Source organism: Ostrea edulis, chromosome 10, assembly GCF_947568905.1.
Source record: "Ostrea edulis chromosome 10, xbOstEdul1.1, whole genome shotgun sequence".
Classification (NCBI taxonomy): Eukaryota; Metazoa; Mollusca; class Bivalvia; order Ostreida; family Ostreidae; genus Ostrea; species Ostrea edulis.
Genome location: NC_079173.1, coordinates 19,423,514 through 19,445,336, shown reverse-complemented (window position 1 = coordinate 19,445,336; position 21,823 = coordinate 19,423,514). Strand labels below are relative to the sequence as shown.

Sequence of the window (21,823 nt, the reverse complement as noted above, 5' to 3'; positions counted from 1 at the left end):
TATTTATGTAAGAACGTTCTTAAAAGGTCTAAATAACGTAGATATGTAAGCGGGAAGTGTGTGCGTAATGGAGCTGTTATTACTTACAATGGAAATGATTAATAAATGAATTGATAAATGATTCGCTAATTGATTAAAATCATTAAAGCGGTTCGGTAGGAGGAGATTGTTACGTCACGGTGCAAACCTGGATGCACTAATCAAAGAACATTGATTTCTGAACGTCGGTTATAAAAGAAGGAAACAAGCAGATCTTGCGCTCAGTTGTATCTGTCAAACACCGAGACCAAGTTATTGGAAAAAAAGTTCCAGGAGAGAACATGACAGGCGATCTCATTGGAAGATAATATTCTGAGTGTCGAGGTGATTACAACACGGAGAGAATTAAGATTATTTTTCTGGCAGAGGATGTTAAAAACACAGTGACCAATGAACGAACATCGACAGTATTATAGAACTTGTTGTTTTCGGTGATGTGTTCAACCAATTATTGTTTTTGTTTTTTTAAATAGACAACTGCAATTAAAGACTAAATTGAATACACAACCGACATTCATGTAAACTAAAAGCTGTAAAACGGGACGAACATTGTTTTGGAAAAATCAGCTGGGGTTTGTTTGGTTTTTTTTCGTTTGATAAATAACTTATTTTCTTGAAGTTTGGAATACTTGACAATGAATGTTTCTGAGGAATTGGTCAACAAGACAGGAAGTTCCTCAACCTATATAGAGGAATTGGCGTTCATTATTCCGATTACCTGGGGATTGCTTGTGGTCATTGGCTGCATAGGAAATGGACTGGTCATTTTTACCTTGGGAAAGAACGGGGAAATGACGCCCACTAATGTGTATGTGATAAACCTAGCGGTGGCGGATCTAACATTCTTGATAATTGTTGTTCCCACTACAACGGTAGGCTTTGCTGTGGAGGAGTGGATCTTTGGAGATGCTGTGTGCAAGATCTGCAGTTACATGATATATGTAAGTAAATTTTTACATAACAGGATTTACTTATCATTACTTGTTTATCTGAAGAACGTCACCGTCGAAGTCAATAACAGTTCTTATATTTGTATGAACTGAAAATGATGAAGTCGATGAACCATTCTCGCTGGTACGTTATAAACAACGACAAACCAATTTGAGATTTACTCGTAGAGTGAATTCATTATCTACCAAGTCTTTTAAAACAGTATCAATGTATTAAGAATGACCAACACATCGTCATAATGATTGACTTCCTTTAGAAACATGAATAAATAGCCGCAATACTTGCATATTTCTTTTAAAACCAATAGCTGGGTAGCTCAGTATGTGAACGTGTTGACTGCTGATCTATAGACAGCAGGTCCCAATCCAGCTGGGTTTTAAGTTTTCTTCTAAATTACTTTCCACTAAAACTGCAATTTTGTTTAGCTAAATAAGGTTAATTTGAAAGTTTTTAATTTCAAAATAACAAGTGATACGATTGGTTTATAAATAATATAATTATCAATTTAGTGCTTCCGTAAAGAAGATAAACCGTCATTACATTGTGATTGGCATGAAAATTATCGCCATGAATATTTCATTGGAGTTAACAAGTGAGAGAAAGAAAAGAAAACTAACGATGGCGAACATATCAGAATAAGGGATGAGTTTTCTCATATATTTATTAAATGTCGTCTATCAAAACATTTCCAGATTCTAATAATGACCAAACATTTATTCACACCAGTATTGTTACGTCGCTTAAGAAATATAACATGCAGGTAAGTTGATGTGTTTTGTATTTAAGGAGGAATATCAGCATTTGCTGGTGTGTTCTGCCTCCTTAAATGCAAAAACACATTAATTTACCTGGAAATTTTGCTTCTTTTAAGCGACGTACCAATACCGCCGGTGTGAATAAATGTTTGGCCTTATCAGAATCTGGAGATATGGTGATAGACGATCTTTAAAAATTATATTATAAAAACACATTCTCTTATTCTGATAAACCGCCGCGGTGGTCTAGAGGTAGAGCGTTCACCCAGTATGCGGAATATATATCGTGATAGACGACATTTAAAAAAACTATATATTAGAAAACACACACCCTTATTCTGGTAAACCGTCGGGGTGGCCTAGAGGTAGAGCGTCTGCCCCGCATGCGGAATATCGGGGTTCGAATCCTGGCCGCGACAGACCTAAGTCGTTAAACAGGTAGTGGCAGTTTCATCGCCAGACGCTCGGCATCAAGTGTGAATGTCACGGGTCCTCGGAGATGACCTTAAAAAGAGATGCCCCGTGTCGCAGTATGTGTGGCACGCTAAAGAACACTCACTGATCAATGGCCGTAATCACCGAGCAAAGGTCTAAATTTTGCAGCCCTTCACCGGTCTCGGTGATGTTTCTCTCTCACTTGTATACTCCAATTAAATATGCATGGCGATGGGTTTCATGCAAATCACAATGTAATATCGTTTATCTTTTTACCCAAACACTAAAACGATAATTATGATATTTATAAAAAAAAAACCGTACACTTGTTCTCCCATAGACGTTCTAAGACGTTAACTTCGAAATCTTTCGATATCGGCCATGGTTACTCGATGTTTGCGTGTTTAAATGTTAACATTGTATTGATTATTATTATATTTAATACTGAAAAAGTCCCGTTTTCATTTATATACCCATAGAATATTTAGATAATGTTTACAATTTAAGTACATATTTACTGTGAATGAGCGGCAACATCCAAAGGAAACCTCGCAATATTATGGAATTGCAAGGAACCGTAAGGAGAAAGTACTAGCAGGAACTGATTGTTGATTAGTATGTGATCATTTTGGATTTTATTCTTTGGTAACCAACAACGCGAACAGTTCGATAATTCCTAATGGTGACCCGTCGCTTCCTCAGGACAAACAAAAAAGTTTTTGTATACTAATATAATTATAAACGAAGGGCCGGGAGAACACGGACCCCTGGACGCACCTGAGATGTGACCAGGTACGTAGGGGAATAGGGAGTTGACATCCCCTGCCGACTGGTCACACCTGCCGTGAGCCCGATAAGATAAGTCGTATGTTGAATTAAATTTACCACTAAATTACATATGAGTGAATCACGGTTCACGAATACCAACACCTTGAATAATACAATAATATGATTTGAAAGGTCAAGGCCGAAACGAAGTTAGATGGGTTTTACTTGATTTGCTGCTTTCATTTAAAAGACAGAAATACGTGAAAAGATTCAATAATACCTCTCTCTCTCTCTCTCTCTCTAAAGAATTAATCGTTTATAAATAGTTACATGTATTTCTGTGAAAACGCTTGAAATGCATTTGGAATAATTTTGATGTGGCTGGAAAGGAAATATAGTTGAAACAAAGGAGAAGGCAAAAACGTAGAAACGGTATATCCTACACACATATACATGCGATTAATCGGTTAATGAAATTAAAATGGTTAAATGATGTATTCCAATAACATTTACTGACGTTTAACTTCAATCATGTCTATACGATATGACAATATGCTTGGTAATGGGTTTAGGAGGAAAATTTTATCATTAGAAAATTGCTGGTCAAAATGAATATTCTACTGAATACTTAATACAAAATGAATACAAAAGAATCGTTTGTTAAGCTGAGTGGGAAGTGAATTATGCTTGGCCAAAAGAAAATGAATTCCTCTCGATATGCACGCTACTGCTTCACTAACAATCACATGACCAAATCGCTATTATTGAATGGGAGACTACCTTCAATGATTTTTCAGTAATTGTATAATTTGAATCTATTTATCCTGTGTTGATATACGAGAGTATTGTTAAAGTTTGTATTACATACATCACAGTCCCGAGGGGATCCGAAGGACCGCCCCATTTAGTCGCCTTCTACGACTGAGGACTTATTCTAACCGGGTCCCCAAGTTCAGAGTGATCACGGAGGTTCTGGATATTCATGTTCTTCTGTATACAGCACCTCGTGTAGCCAAGGGCGGATCCAGGAATTTGCGGTTAGGGGGGAACTTTATGAGGCTAGGGGTCTGGATTTTACCGATTTTATAGGGCTTGAAATATGTCTCCTATGTAGTCATTTTTACTATTTTCTATCATTTTTAATAAGGTGAAATTAATAAAATGACGTAAATTTTAAAAGGTTTTGGAAAAAATTAAGTTCTCCCAATGAAATTAATTTAATAATGAAATATTTTGTCATTCATATTTCCGAGGGTGGAAGAAATTATTGGTTCTTTTATCGTTTACATTTTTCTAAACGAGAGACCAAGATTTACCTTAAATTTGAAAATTTATGGGGGGTGGGTGGGCTGCACCCCTTATAAATCCGCCACTGGTAGCAGTACATGTTCATGACTGTCCGGTAATTTGTTTGTGTCTTACTTCAACCGAAGAGGGGTCAAACGACCATCGAATGTTTAATTTCAACATCCTTAACCTAGTATCCCTCGACACCCCCCCCCCCCCCCCCACACACACACATAGATTACTCCCTTCTATTGTAGCCCTAGCGAAATTGCACACCTTAAAATTGTCTAAATCAAAGGTCGTACGTGACGCAAGCTTAATCGACAAAAAGCATGGCATTTGGACATACACCTCCATTAACAGAATCATGCCAGCAATGACATATGTCTCTATGACAACAGACACTGTCTAGCATGCTAACATGTCTGGATGTGCGCGGTGTTTATATAATTCACTAGTTCATGGTATATGCATAATAAGGTAGCATTTATTTATCATGTGACTCGGTAGATATAAGATGAATCATCAACTAAAATTCAGATATGGAGTGGAACCTCGAAATGGCATCCCAATGGAAATACAAAATGCCACAACCATGTTCTGTCAGAAAACAGATGTAGACATTATGTACCTCATGTTTTGAGGTTAAAGACAGGATTGATTGATTGTACATTGTTTAACGCCCCCCTCGAGAATTTTTCACTCATATGGAGACGTCACCATTGTCGGTGAAGGGCTGCAGAATGTAGGCCTATGCTCGACACTGACTTGAGAGTTGGGGTGGGGGGGTGGGGGTTATTTAGTATAGATGTGCGACTTTACAGGTATATCGGGGGGTGGGGGTGTCTTTATTAGAGATGTGCGATTTTACAGATATTTCGTCCCACGATACATATCGCAATGCCCGGTATTTTTGGACATCTGTGAATTCCAGAAAAATGACTTTTTAAATTAACTGTTACAAGAAGTAACAAAAATAACAAGATGGCGTCTGAACATTGTAAAAATGCTGAGGAATTTGATCATCGTCACAGGTTGTGAGTCATTTGATTATTATTTGATCTGATTTTTTATTTGTTTTATTACAGTTACAAAATAAACTGAATATGCTTTTTTTTTTTACGAATACAGAATTAAGCAAAAAAACCAATGTCCTAAAATATCGGGATATTATCATGATAGTAAGAAAAAAATCGTGATATATCACGAAACAAATTTTTTGTCGATACCCATCCCTAAATTCTTTATCGTGCCACACCTTTTGTGACACGGATCCTCGGTTTTTGCGGTCTCATTCGAAGGACCGCCCTACTTAGTCGCCTCTTACGACAAGCAAGGTGTACTGAGGATCTATTCTAACCCGGGTCCCCGGGGGGATACTGAGAACCTATTCTAACCTGGATTCCCACACGAATGAAGACAGGAAGTGAATAGTTTTTGTTGTAAAACATCAATGTTTCACACTAATTGCATCAAATGTATCTAAAATAAATCCAATCTCATATTTTAGCATCAAAATAGCATTTTTTGATAATATCAGATTGTCGGCATTGCTGGAATTCTATCTATTAATTTCATTCAAAGGCAAAAACTCTGATTAGAGGAAGTGTAGTGTTAAATATTTAACGAAGAAGGGGATATGGACATTGTTTTGAAACTTTTTTAATCTGCACTAGCCGAAACGGTTCATATAAATGCAATTAAAGTCTACTTTTCCGGAAAACTGCACAGATTTTCTTCTTCAATTTGTTAGATTTCTTAAACATATTTAAGTTACGAAAGTAAACTGGGTAATTGAGAAAGTTTCCCAGTTTACTTTCGGAAGGTCGGTGGTCTCTTCCCAGGTACATGGTATCTGGGTTCTCTCTTCCACCAACAAAAACTGGTCGACACCAGATAACTGAAAAATTGTTGAGTGTGGCGGAAAGCATCAAAACAATCAATCAATTAAACATGTTATTCTCGTGTTTCATGGAAAAATCGTGAAAAGGGGGACACTTAACGCGTGCAACCATCAAGCATATTTCTGTAAACACAGCCTCTCAGACTTTGGTATTTATTATGTATATTGTCTTGGAAACATTTCCCTATATATCAGTAAGTCTCCAGTCTACTTTTTGAGGAAAGCTTTTTTCTCAGCTAAAATGATTTGTTCGTTGAATTTTTAATCTTAGTTTAAGATACGGGTTCAGAACCTTGCTCGATTATTTGTACATTGACATACCTTTTCAGTCATTGAAAGTTGTAATTGATCTATTTTTAAAAATACATGTCATTCTAAAACTTTTCAGGCTTTAAGAAAAAGTGTATTTAATAAGACGTCCAAATCATTATCTTAAAGACATACTTTTTCAGTCATTGAAAGTTGTAATTTATCTATTTTTAAAAATGCATGTCATTCTAAAACTTTTCAGGCCTTAAGAAAAAGTGTATTTAATAAGACATTATCTTAAATACATTGAATAAGGCTCAAGGCATCGGTTTGGGGTTTTTTTTGGAAGACGAAAAAACAAAAAAACATTTGATTTTGTCTTCAACTCGGTCATCAGTTTTATACTGCTAAAATAAATCAGTGTCCATCGCACTGTTCGAGACATATTGTTAATCAGAGGTGAGCTTAGTATAATTTTACTGTTTGAAGATAGCCACTGACCCTACAACTTATCGTCACGATCATGACTGACTCCTTTTTGGTTTACCGGTAAATAAAACTGCTTTTTTTTCCACTACTGAAATAAGGTAAATTTTAAAGTTTTCAATTTCAGAGTACTATTATGTGCATGTCTCGATTTTAATCGAACATCGTTAGTTGGTGTGTAGTTGACAGATAGGACATGACATATTTTTTTTAATAAATACGGCGTCAATCACACGAAATTGTTGGTAACTTTAGGGTTTTCTTGTGTAATTAAACAACATACCACTCCGGCCAATTATTCGAAAGCACAGCATAGATCAAATAGATGTAATGATTTTAAATCTACCTTTTTATGAATTGCTTCCTCATCTAATTAAAAAAAAATAATAATACGCGCACGTGCACACCAACGTGATTCACACGAATTAAGAGATGACAATCTCCGATAATTAAATTCTAAATTTCAGGAGAGGATCTCTTCGTATTTTATTTTTAGTTTGTTAGAAGAGCGCTGGCATGTGATGGTATCCTTGTAATCTAATATTGTTATCGCTAGAAGCTATAACAGGGCACAAGTGTTGCTTAAACACAAAATGCTTTCACCGTTGAACCTATAATACTGCTCTAATGCAATTTCCGTGTTGTGTGATTATCTACTGCATCTTTTATAATAGTTTTATTTATTCCCGATTATCTTTGAGGTTGCCAAATGAAGAGAAACGAGACATCGATTACAAGTTCTTTGATCAATGAATTTTGAAATAGAAATTTAGTGAACAAATGTACATATATAAACCTATTCTTAGAGTCTAAATCAGAATTGCAAATTATTACTAAAAGAAGAATGAGTAGAAGCAAAGAATTTTTATTGAGTGTAGTAATGTATTTTATTACCCCCTCGTGTAATACAACAGGCGCTGTGCCGAGTGAAAACCTCGGTTCCGTGTAGTACACGCATGTTTCCACTATATTATCACAACTGATGACATAAAACAAAATGCTTATATTTTGTCGACAGCCCGCCGTAATTATTAGACGCCGACTATTTATTATTATTATCAAACTCATTTTATAATGCATATCTGTCGAACAATGGGATCCGGGTTAGAATAGGTCCTCAGTACCCCTTTCTTGTCGTAAGAGGCGACTAAATGGGGCAGTCCTGCGGATGAGACCGCAAAAACCGAGACCCCGTGTCACAGCAGGTGTGGCACGATAAAGATCCCTCCCTGCTCAAAGGCCATAAGCGCCGAACATAGGCCTAAATTTGCAGCCCTTCACCGGCAATGGTGGCGTCTCCATATGAGTGAAATATTCTCGAGAGGGACGTTAAACAATATTAAATCGAACAATGATAGTACCTACATTCTACTTCACAAATCCATGACAATTCTACTAACAATCATGTACATGTAATATAAGCCCAGGGGAAAACAGATGAATCCCCTTGAATTTCAGGACACAAAAAATCCTCAAAACTGGGCATAATATATTACTGCAAGTCATAATTCTGTAGATTTTCATTTTATAAGAAAAACGTGTTAACTGCACAAAATGACCACCACTTGAGACACACATTCGAACACTGTAACTCAAGCAATTTCATTGGCTGAAATTATCTACCCATGACTAACATGCATCACATGACTAAAAACCCGTTTATACAAACTTTTTCTACTATACTTCGAAATGCGAGGGGAAAAATTAATAGTGTAGTGTGTTGTCCCACTCGAGAAATTTTCTCTCGTGTAGAGACTTGACCAACTTTAATTGAACTTCAACTCGCTGTGAAATGTCGTAGAGTGTCCTCTCATCTCTTGTCGGCGCGGGTTCGAATCCCGCTCGCGCCGGTAAGTGCGAAAGTTTCCTAGTTTACTTGCGGAAGGTCGGTGGTCTCTTCCCAGGTACGTTATATCTGAGTTCTCTCTTCCACCAATAAAAACTGGGCGCCACCAGACAACTGAAAAATTGTTGAGTGTAGCGGAAAACAGAAAAAAAAAATCGCTCGTAGAATGTTTTAACCTAAGTATAACGTTCAAGGTTGCAGAACTGAAGATTCTGAATAACTAATAATAATCATGTCTTGACACGCGATCTCTGTTTTTAATTAAGCTTATATCCGAGACATTCACTTTTAATGCCAATTAAGCGGGAGTCGAAGAAGCAGTCACTACCTTATGTTAAACCCAAAGGCCTTGGGTTTGACTCGAAGACGGGATCGAGAAAAAAAACCAGAGACCACGCGGTAGCGAAACGATCGCCTGAACCCTTATCTACCGCGACCGGCAGTAGCACAGTGTTTTTGATATAACAGTTCAAAAAAAGTTTCATTTCGTGCCAATTTCATCTTAGATGTCCTATTCGCTGAACAAAAGACTCAGTCACTACCTTATTTACATGTAGGTCACGTGAGTAAACACGGACGACCTTAGTTGGTTGTGCGTCGTCCGTTAACAATTGAACATTTTTAACTTCTTCTTGATAACTACTATCCCAATTCTTTTCAAAATTTGGTATGAAGTATCTCTGGGACAAGGGGGACCTAAATTATAAATTTCAGGACTCTGGGGCTTTACGGGCGGGACAAAAATTGACCAATTTTCAAAAACCTTCTCTACAATGCCACATGTGTAAGAAAATCTAAATGCATAGCGATCTAGAACAGGAAGGTCTCTACCAAAATTGTAAATTTCATTATCCCCGAAGAAGGGGTTCTGAGTTCTGACCCCTGGGCGGGGCCAAAATAATAGATAGTGTTTATCTGTAAAACACTTAAATAACATCTTCTCTGGTGCTATCGATGCTATATTGAAACTAAATGGATATTTAGAAAGATCCGGTGGTCTTTTACCAAAATTGTAAATTTGATGATCCCAAGGGTAGGGGTTTTGGTATTGGATTTGAGCCAAAATGGTCAGTTATTAAATGTGTGAACAATAGAAATTCTAAACTTCTTGGTAACTACCATTTCAATTCCTTTAAACTTGTTATGAGAAGCATTTTTTGTTACAAGGGTGACATAAATTGTAAATTTTAGGACTCCTGCACCCCGGGGCCTTAGTGACGGGGCAAAAATTGACCACTTAGTGAAATAGAACAGGAAGGCCTCTACCAAAATCGTAACTTTCAGGATCCCCGGGGAAGGGGTTCTGACTCCAGGGTAGGGCCAGACTTGGTATATATAGTGTACATGTATATGTGCAAAACATATAAATGATATCTCCTTTAATGCTATTGATACTAAATTGAAATGAATATTTAGAAGGAGTAGGTAGTCCTTTACCAAAATTGTAAATTTCATGATCTTAGGAGGCAAGTGTTTGATTTCAGAGTGAAGCCAAATTATTATAATGATTTGAAGGATTTCTTTAAGTTTGTTGAAATATAAATGTATATATAGGAATATAAATGTACATGTATATTTAGGAATTGCAGAAAAGGATGTACAAAAAATTGTGAACTTCACAACCCAGGGTTTTTACTATAGGATGGGTCATATCGTTTAATGTTTATACATGAAAGGTGAAGATAACGAACAGTGATCAATCTCATAACTCCCTAAAAGCAATGCAAAATAGATAGTTGGGCAAAACACGGACCCCTGGACACACCAGAGATGTACATATATTAATATATTATGTAAATCCGTTCATCAACGTATATACATTGAAAGCAAGTTTTAAGAACACATCGTGTTTAAAATTCATACTTTTCCTGAATATTAGAATTTAGCTTAGATATTCAGAACAGGAATTGTTTTTCTATATTTCATATTCCTTGGGAGTAGTGATACTTTTAACTAGTAGTCAGATGACCGATAAGGCATGTGGACCTCTTGTTCTGAGATACCAGCTGTCACTCGTTCACAGATCATCATGTGAGTGGCATGACAATACAATCTTGGAATATTGTTGTGGAAATTGGCATAGAACATCATCTTATAGTTTTTAGTATTTCAACATAGGCCTAAATTTTGCAGCCCTTCATCGGCAATGGTGACGTCTCCATATGAGTGAACAAATCTCGAGAGGGACGTTAAACAATATAGAATAAATCAATGATAAGGTTTAGAAATTATTCTCTCTCTCTCTCTCTTCTCTCTCATGAAATACATTTACCCGTGCGATTTTTACGTAGTGAAATGGTCACCAGCTATATTTCAATACTACTATAACATCAAGTGTCTAACTGCATAGTCCCGTGTGGATCCGGGTTAAAACAGGCCTCAGTACCCCTTGCCTGTCGTAAGAGGCGACTGAATGGGGCGGTTCTTTGGATGAGAACGCAAAGAGGCCCATGGGCCACATTGCTCACCTGAGTGACCTTGTCCCATATCTGAAGACTTTCCATATATATTTGCGTGTAAAACCTTAGTTCCTATTGCCCAACCTACCCCTGGAGGCCATTACTTTTACAAAGTTACTTGAATCTGCATTATGTCAGAAAGCTTTCATGTAAACGTCAACTTCTTTGGCCAAATGGTTCTTGAGAAGATTTATAAAGATTGTCCCTATATATTTGTATGTAAAACTTTGATCCCCTATTGTGGTTCCAACCTACCCCAGGAGCCCATGATTTGAACAAACTTGAATCTGCACTATGTCAGGAAGCTGTCATATAAATGTCGGCTCTTCTGGCTCAGTGGTTCTTGAGAAGATTTTTAAATATTTCCCCATTACACATGTATTGGTATGTTAAACTTTGATCCCCTATTGTGGCCCCAACCTACCCCCGGGAGGGGGGGGGGGGCATGATTTGAACAAACTTGAATCTGCACTATGTCAGGAAGGTTTCATGCAAACCTTAGCTCTTCTGGCTCGGTGGTTCTTAAGATTTCCCCTATATATTTCTATGTAAAACTTTGATTCCCTACTGTGGGCCCAACCTACCCCCGGGGGGCCATCGTCGGAAACCCATGAGTGATCTCGTTTCTTACTAATCACCAGTGGGCAAACTCGCCGAAATATCGTCGTAAAATATACTAATTTGTTGATTATAGACAACCAATCAGGAAGTTGGGACTCTTCAATTTTGAAAATGTTTATTACTTTGCTATTTATGCAAAATATCTTGACGCCCGTTAAAACGTGCAAATTTTGTTTTAAAACAGTTAAAGACAAGTCGTACAGGTCACTTTCATCAAATACCAGTCAAAAATTACATGGGAGAACCTTTCCCAAAATGCGAAATGCACCAGTGAGTGGATTTATTTGCAATCGGTGTGTTAGCTACGACAAAGTTTTTGTCATTGCCAAACATACATACGTAACATAAACTTTGATTCGTTGATTTGCCATCGCGACTCTGCGCAGCAGCCAATCAAATGACCCGCGCATATTAATTACATACGATGATTTTTCGGCGAGTTTGCCCACGGGTAATGAGTAAAAGACGAGATCACCCGTGGGTATCCGAAGATGCGGGGGCCATTATTTGAATAAACTTGAATCTGCACTATGTCGAGAAACTTTATTGTAAATCTCAGCTCTTCCGGCTCGTTGTTTCTTAAGAAGAATATTTTTAAAGTTTTTCCCTATATATTTCTATGTAAAACTTTGATAACCTATTGTGGCCCAATCCTACCCCCGGGGGCCATGATTTGAACAAACTTCAATCTGCATTATGTCAGGAAGATTTCATGTAAATGTGAGCTCCTCTGGCCCAGTGGTTCTTAAAAGATTTTTAAATGACCCTACCCTAATTTTGCATTTTTGTGATTATCTCCCCTTTGAAGGGGGCATAGCTCTTCATTTGCACAAACCTGAAAGCCCTTCACCCAAGGATGATTTGTGCCAAGTTATGTTGCAATTAACCCAGTGGTTCTGGAGAAGGTGAAAATGTGAAAAGTTTACGACAACAGACAACGGGGATTTTGATCAGAAAAGCTCACTTGAGCCTTCGACTCTGGTGAGCTAAAAACCAAGGCCCCTTGTCACACCAGGTGTGGCACGATACCCCCCCCCCCCCCCCCCCCTGCGCAAAGACCGTAAGCGCTGAGCATAGGCCTAAATTTTGCAGCCCTTCACCGGCAATGGTGACGTCTTCATGAGTGAAAAATTCTCGTGAGGTTCGATAAATAATATACAACCGACCAACCATATTATATATCTATACAATCAATCAATCAATCTAAGTGAATATACTTGACTTGTTTTTAATTACCATAACAATCCGATTCCTGTATCAGTTCGTGTAAAGCGGATGCTGTCATTGCTTGTTCGGCATTATGGGTAATTGCTCGGCATTATGGTAGAATATCTTCACGATCTTCGACATACTTGAGTATAAACTCGTTATTTGCGTAAAGATGACACTGTGAATGTCATTAGTGTCCCAAAATAACTAGTGGAATATTTCTAGATGCATGTAATTGTTTAAAAACACGCATATGCTGGGAGTTTTGCTTCATCAAGGCTAGAGCGATGAACATTTTGATTTTTCATGAAATTATTTATTGCACTGGTATAAATTCTTCATAACGGTTCTTTTTATATAATTTTTCGCTCGAACTTTTCTTTTGAATGAAATGCCCTTTGCATTTCTATATTGCAAGAAACTCTTCCACATAAAACTCTTCTCATACATTGAGAAACGATGAACTTTTTATTATGCGTAGGGTGTTTTGTATTTCGAGTAAGTCAATAACAAAACTCTATCTCCAAAGCGTAATATTGAATCAATAAATCTCTTGGATGTTATGTTAACTAAAGTTCCGAGGATATCCGGAGTCCGCGCATAAACTTTCAAATTACGTAATAACGGCGAATTGCGAGAGCCTAATTACCAGTAGAGAAAATTGATCTAAAGTGGTGGGGCTGAGGTCTCTTCTCCTGTGTTCTGTAATTAACTTCGATATTGTGTAGGAACGAATGAAAATATTTACGTTTCCTTTTTAAAATCGCAACACATGACAGTAGACTAAATTTGTAAGTTTTGGTTGCTCTTGAGAGCGACCTTCCATATCCCAACGAAGTGAATTCGTTTACATGTATACGTACATACCCTATGTACGAGGTTCATATACTTTAGGGAGAAAGATAATATAGACTGTTGTGTACATCAGTGGCGAATTTAGAGTGGTGGAGTTATGGGGGGGGGGGGGGTGCAGTCACCATCCTTGGTTTAAGTCAGATTCTGCGATTATATATAACATTCAAAATTCTGTCTCCTACAAGGACAGACTGTGATAAAAATAGATCAGGTTAATTTAAGCCTCGTCTTTCGTATCCATTATCAAGCCTATTTTTGTTTGTTAATGATCCTTCCGCATGTTCACCTACGGAAACCTTGTTACGACTTTTTACTTCCTCTAGATAGTAAAGTTTGCCCTTTTTTCCCGGCACACCAGAACGAGCGCGTTGCCACGCCGTCGGGACCAGTCCAAGGAGCTCACTAAACCATCCAATCGGTAGTAGCGACGGGCGGTGTGTACAAAGGGCAGGGACGTAATCGGTCTGTTTCTCACAATTTTACGAATATTTGCCAGTTTCAATTTATTTTGGTGGCGTTTTGATGTCACTGAAGGGAAAATGAAAATTATTTTCTGTCAATCACTTTAATTGTTACTATGTATTCATTTGGGAAAATGAGAAAATAACAATCATTCATGGGAAACCCCAGGGCGGGGTCAAACTTAGTCCTTTATCAAAATCGTAATTTGCATGATGAAAGGTGAAGATAACGAACAGTGATCAATCTCATAACTCCTATAAGCAATACAAAGTAGATAGTTGGGCAAACACGGACCCCTGGACACACCAGGGGTGGGATCAGGTGCCTAGGAGGAGTAAGCATCCCCTGTCGACCAATGGGTAAGGTTTTGGTTTCAGGGTGATGTCAAAATTAAATAAGTCCTCCAAATCATTATTTTATGCTTATATTTTATAAAATCTAAATGCATACTGAGGAAAAGCAGAAAAGGATGTACAAAAATGGTGAATTTTATTACCCACGGTTTTGACTCTAGGATGGGTCCAGATTAGTCTTTTAATGTTAATGCACATATTATATTATGTAAAGCCTTTCATCAGTGTATGCACTTTTGAGGGCATTGAAGTTTAAGAACAGATCTTGTTTTATACTGTTGCTGAACATTAGAATTTGGCTTAGATATTCAGATAGTACTCAGGTGACCGATAAGGCTTGTTTTATACTGTTGCTGAACATTAGAATTTGGCTTAGATATTCAGAACAGGGATTTTTTTTCTCTAGATTTCATAACCTTTGGGAGTAGTGATACTTTTCACTAGTACTCAGGTGACCCATAAGGCTTGTGGAACTCTTGTTTACTTCGTCATTTATTTTCCAGTAAAACAAATTACATTAGCTCAATTATAGTGTTATATAAATATCTTTCCACATTTTTACAAACTAGAACTAGCTGCGTTAAAGGCAGGTAGTAGTTGATGGTGACTTAGGTAGCCCTGGATAGTTGTAATTATAAAAATTATTGTGTACTATTTCTGACAAGCGCAGCAGCGGCATATGTGCGTAGCTTGCTTTTAGGAGCCGCGGCTCAGCTGCTGTAACAGGACCCGGTGTTGGGAGTGAAATTAAACGATATTTTTGTCTTCAGATTCATCTACTTCATTTTTTTAATTCAGAAAATTGATATCTGTTACGTTGGACTTAAAACAAATTGTTTTTGCATAATCCAATGAAAACCGAATACTGCATTTGAGAATAATTGACTCATTATTAGTTTTATCAAAAATAATCCATATAGCTTATACCAAAGTGAGAAAGAGGTCCAACTGATAAGTAACTTTGATAGCAGGTACCTGTCTATAGATTAAGTTTTTCGGAGCCGGAACAAAAAATAAACGCGGTTTTCCCCGTTACATTGTATTTTAAGGATGATTATTTTCTTTGCACTTTTGAGATTTTCAGTGCCTCTTGGATTCTATGTTACATTATTCATTACATTGATTAATTTGATATTGTTTAACTTCCCTCTTGAGAATTTTTCACTCATATGGAGACGTTAGCATTGCCGGTGAAGGGCTGCCAAATTTAGGCCTATGCTCGGCGCTTATTATGGCCATTGGGCAAGGAAGGATCTTTATCGTGTCACACCTGCTGTAATACAGGGCCTCGGTTTTTTTCGGTTTCGTCCGAAGGACCGCCCCATTTAGCCGCCTCCTACGACAAGCAAAGTGTACTGATGACAAATTCTATCACGGATCCCCAGGTCTTTTTCATTAAAGGTGAAGATAACGAACAGTCATAAACCTCATAACTCCTTAAAAGAATACAAAATTCAGGGAAGGGCATACACGGACCCCTGGACATACTGAAGGTGGGATCAGGTGTCTAAGAGGAGTAAGCATCCCCTGTTGATCGTTCACATCCGTCATGGGCCCTACTTTCTACAAAGTCTGAGCGGGTTTTTGCACCAATTATCTGACAAACAAGTTGTTGGTGCAGGGGTTTCAACAATCACGTTTAAAGTCAGCATTTCGAACATTCTATGGTCGTTATAACGATCTAATTTGCCAATACAACCTATCATTGGTTCAAATGCTGTCTGACTTGTTTCATACCGATCGTTAGGTCGTTCTTGACACAATGATTTTGACTACGGTTAACTCCGTTTACATGATTAAAATATAGGGCTCACGGCGGATGTGACCGGTCGACAGGGAATGCTTACTCCTCCTACGCACCTGATCCCATCTCCGGTATATCCAGGGGTCCATGTTTGCCCAAATCTCTATTTCATATTGCTTATAGGAGTTATGAGATCAATCACTGTTCGTTATCTTTACCCTTCATCTTAAAAGAGTATATGCCAAGGTATGAAAATATTTTATCTTGTAAATACAGTAAAATTCTGAAGATGTACATTATATAGATGTAAAAAGGCCTAGACAGAGACGTTTATCGAAGCCTACAAGGAGGATTAGAATGGAACAATTCAAGAAGCGATCAGTTATTTTAACGGTTAGCCCATGTTTCTTTGGTAATACCTATTAGTGTCACTAGTACCTCCCACTCAGTCCATACAGTTCAGTAATATATTAACAAAATTTGCCTGAGGAAGAAACGGTTGGGTTTCTCACTTAATAGCTTACTTTAATTAGTAGTAAGCAAGTTATTTTCTCTTTCGACATTATGATCGTTGATAGTGTTGGATTTCTCTTATTGGAACACATGCACGCATCTGGTACCATTGTGTTACACTATAGGGTCTGTTATCGTCAATCAGACTACGGTCTAGACTTTTGTATATTCATTATTTATTACCTGCAAAAATCCAGTAAGCAAACTAAACATATATGCCTGTACATATACACATGAAAGCAGAGTGGTGATAAAAGAATTATACAATTTACAGGCATCTGAACAAGTTCTCTGTGTGTTCATTGTAGATATGAACGAGAGAGTGCGTGCCTTGCACAGTCTACAAGATTGAATGATTGCATGTTCAACTTTCCTCGCGACAATTTTTCACTCATATGGAGACGACACCATTGTCGGTAAAGGACTGTAAAATTTAAGCCTATGCTCGGCGCTTACGGCCTTTGAGCAGCGAGGGATCTTTATCGTGTCATACCTGCTATGACAAGGTACTTCGGTTTTTGCGTTCGCATCCGAAGGAACGCACCCTTTAGTCGCCATTTTACGACAAGCAATGGGTACTGAGGAACTATTCTAACATGGGTCCCCACGGGAAGTAAGTTGATCGTATTAAAATAAAGCAGACAGTCAGTATATTTAGAACATCTTGGACTGATGGCATTTTGGCACATATGCCTGTACACTGTGCTGTATTGTTTAATGAAAATAATCAAAGTACTCGATCTTCTTTTACGTATGATCATGAATAAGTAAAATGATTTTCATATGTATGTTTATATGGTGTTTCACGATACACGCACATATCAGTGCAATATTCTCAAAACTGAAAAAAAAAAAATTGAGGAGGTAGTCTACATCGTCAGAATGACTGACTTCCTTTTAAAACATGGATGAAAATATAAATGTCAGCAATATTTGTCTATTCATTTCAAGTATCATTGCCTAGCTAAGTAGTAGGTTAGCACGTCGACGGCAAATAAAAGAGAAACAAGAGATATTTGTAAAACATATATGTCCCCCATGGTGCAAAATTGAAAAGGGTTATACACATGCATCATTTAATTGATTTTAGTATCACCAATTCAAAATATAGAGCAGAAAATATCGTCCTATGTCAGGAGTGGATTGATCATGTGACCTAAAAATCAATAGAAGTCGTCTACTCCTTTTACTGTACCAGTGTACCAAGTTTGGTATCATTCATGCAAACAATTCTTAAAATATAGGAAACTGTTACTGTGTCCAGTTTAACCATTTACCTTTGACCATGTGATCTCAAAATCAACAGGGGTAATCGTCTCCTGTAGACGTACCAGTGTACCAAGTTGGATGCCTGTTATACAAAGGGTTCTCAAGATATTGAGCGGACAGTATAATCCTATGTCCAGTTTGACCCTTGACCATGTGACTTCAAAATCAATAGGGGTCATCTTCTCTTGAAGATACCAGTGTACCAAGTTTGATATCTGTCAAGCAAAGGGTTCTCAATATATTGAACAGACCGTATATTCCTATGTCCATATTATCTTGTGACTGTCCATTAACTATACATCACATTCTTTTAGAATGTAGTGATTTTACGCCCATACGAAATAGACTTTTTAATAGTGTACAATCAATGAAGAACTTTTTACAAATATGACAATCATTATATTATACAATATTTCCAAGAATGCGATTTTTACAGAAAAATTTCAAAACTTTCACAATACATCTGTTTATATACACGAATTTGTTTTTGTTTTTTAACCTGTTTATATAATTTTTAACTTTTATGTCCGTCGGATGGGACGTTAAAGGATGTCCCGTGTCAAGGATCACAACCCCCTTGGCACGCAAAAGATCGTTTCCCTGATGTTCGAAAAAGAGTAGGCTCACTTAGGGCCGTCAGGGAAACCCAAACACTCACAACCAAACATCATTCAATTTCTTAACCGCCGTCAAATGGCTGAATTATTGCCAAAACGGCGTAAAACATCAATCAATCAATCCTATGTCCAGATTGACCCTTGACCTCAAAATCTAATGGGGTCATCTTCCCCAGATGATGCACCAGTGTACCAAGTTTGATGTCTGTCAAGCACAGGGTTATCAAAATATTGAGCGGACAGTATATTCCCATGTCCAGTTTGATCTTTGACCATGTGACCTTAAAATCGACAGGTCATCTTTTCCTAAAGATACTAGTGTACCAAGTTTGATGTCTGTCAGGCAAAGACTTCTCAAGATATAAAATATTGAGCGGACAGTATATTCCTATAGGTCCCCAGTACCCCTTGCTTGTAGTAAGAGGCGACTAGAAGTTACAACGGTCCTTCGGATGAGATCGCAAAAACAGTGTCTTCCTATGTCCAGAGTAGATTGACCTTTTGAACTGAAAAACAATAGGGGCCCTCTTCTACTCATAACCCACCAACGCATGAAATATCATTACGATTAAGTGAATGGTTAGAATAGGTCCTCAGTACCCCCTTGCTTGTCGTACGAGGCGACTAAATGGGACGGTCCTTCGGATGAGACCGCTAAAACCGAGGTCCCGTGTCACAGCAGGTGTGGCACGATAAAGATCCCTCCCTGCCATAAACGCCGAGCGTAGGCCTAAATTTTGCAGCCCTTTACTGGCAGTGGTGAAGTCTCCATATGAATGAAATATTCTCGAGAGGGACGTAAAACAACATGCGGTCTACCGACCGACCGACAGTTTCAAAGTAATATGTCCCTCTTCTTTGAAGGGGGGCATAAAAAAGCACGTCGACTGCTAAATTGTAGATCGCGGGTTCGAGTCCAGCAGGGGTCTAATTTGTTTTATTCAGATTGCCCTCTACTAAAACTGCATTTTTGACTAAATAAAGTAAATTTGAGAGTTTTCAATTTCAAACTATTGTTGCACATATCCTCCACTTTACATCCATATCAAATTTCTATGGTGTAGCATACCTCCTTGATCCAACCACGTGATGTAAAATCAAACAATACCTTCAAATCAAAATAAAACTGAACCCTCGCAATAATGTGTATTTTTTGTCGTGGAATGGCAAGTAATATAACGACAAAACTTTACTGTGAAAATAAAATAACTTTTTAAAACTCTATTTACATGTAGAAAGTATCAATAGTCGCAACATATTAGAAAAAATTATAAAATATTCATGACGGGAAAGATGTTACCTTCTCTTCTTCTGACCCCTGCACTGTATCAATAGACCCTTAGCCTGCATCAACAGACCAAAGTCGCTCTAACCGGTGCAGATATATTTGGATATATTATCTTTGAATACTAGTAATCGTGTCGGACACGATTATATGATAAAATTTATTGTATGCGAATATAGAATCTGCTTGCACAAGTTATATATATTTCCCCGGGCAACAGTTGACGGGAAACACACATCAATGCTCTTTTTTTTGCCATTATCTTTAAAAGCTTCTATGAAAATATAGATTATATGAAAGGTAAAGATATCGAACAGTGATCATAAGTATTCGTTAGACATTCAGATACACATATTTTACTCTTACTGGGTGTCGATAGACCTGGAGACTTAAAAATGCAAAAAATTCCAATGTAATATCTTTTAGATGTTCAATTTCTAAGATTGACTTTCTCTCCAGAGCAATGATAAGAGGGAAATACAAATAAAGAAAATATTAGCGCGATATCACATTGATTGGAAACCCCAGAGAGCTCATTATCCCACAAAAAATAAAAAGGAAAATCGTCATTATAAGAAAACTTCAATACCCTCGGAGAGACGAAAACCTATTTATAATTGTCAGAACAAGACTGCCAGATAATTATTGACTATACATATAATGATCTAGGGATCCTGTTCAGTCGGTTCGTTTCCTTGTAACACGGTGGTTGAGAACCTGTCAGTTTTCATTTTCTTCGGATTGTTTGAAAACAATATTTTCACGACTTTCATGCTTAATGTTTTTGTTTACTGACAATGTTTCCAAAGCACGGGAAGAAATATTGCTTCCAGAAACTAAGAATGTCGTTATTTTAACCCAATGAAGATAAATCTTCGCAATTTCATTACTCCGTAAATAAAGCAGGTGGGACACGTGATCCCACTCTTTTGATGAAAGGTGAAGATAACGAACAGTGATCAATCTCATAGCATCGTGCTCAAAATCACACAACCTCTTCTCACCTCTGGTCGGCGCGGGTTCGAACCCCGCTCGCGGCGGTAAGTGAGAAAGTTACCCAGTTTACTTTCGGAAGGCCGGTGGTCTCTTCCCAGGTACAGTGTATCTGGGTTCTCTCTTCCACCAATAAAAACTGGGCGCCACCAGATAACTGAAAAATTTGTTCAGTGTGGCGGAAAACAGCAAAAATCAAATCAATATCATAACTCCTATAAGGAATACAAATTAAAGAGTTGGGCACTCACGGACCCCATGACATACCAGAGGTGTGATCAGGTGCCAAAGAGGAGTAAGCATCCCCTGTTGGCCGGACACACACCGTGAGCCCTATGTACTGATCAGGTAAACGAAGTAATCCGTAGTCAAAATCAGTCTGCCAAGTACGACCTAACAATCGGTATGACACACGTCAGACAGCATTTGACCCAATGATAGGTTGTAATGGCAATTTAGATCCTTATAACGACCATAGAATTTGTGAAATGCCGACATGACGTCTGTTTGTTCAGAGCAGGTGTTCTTTGAGGATGGTAACCCCCACCTAAAGCAACATATATGCATTTATACATTTGAAACTCTATCCTACCTTATGTATGAAGATATATGGCACCACTCTACACAATGTCATTGACAGAAAAAAATTCAGACTTATTTCTTAGTGTCAACGAAATTGTAATTGTATAGTTTCTAAACTTAACAGAGGCTCATGGGCCACAAC

General features: G+C 37.7%; 1 protein-coding gene across 1 annotated transcript in view; it reads left to right on the top strand.

Annotated features, from left to right (window-relative positions):
• Positions 1–258: 258 nt before the first annotated feature.
• The window catches only part of LOC125665250 (galanin receptor 2a-like), a 74,037-nt gene continuing 52,472 nt past the window's right edge, over positions 259–21,823 (top strand). Inside the window, exon 1 of the mRNA XM_048897901.2 lies at positions 259–980. Coding sequence (XP_048753858.1) covers positions 675–980 — 306 coding nt within the window. The 5' untranslated portion in view covers positions 259–674. The remainder of the gene's footprint in view (positions 981–21,823) is intronic.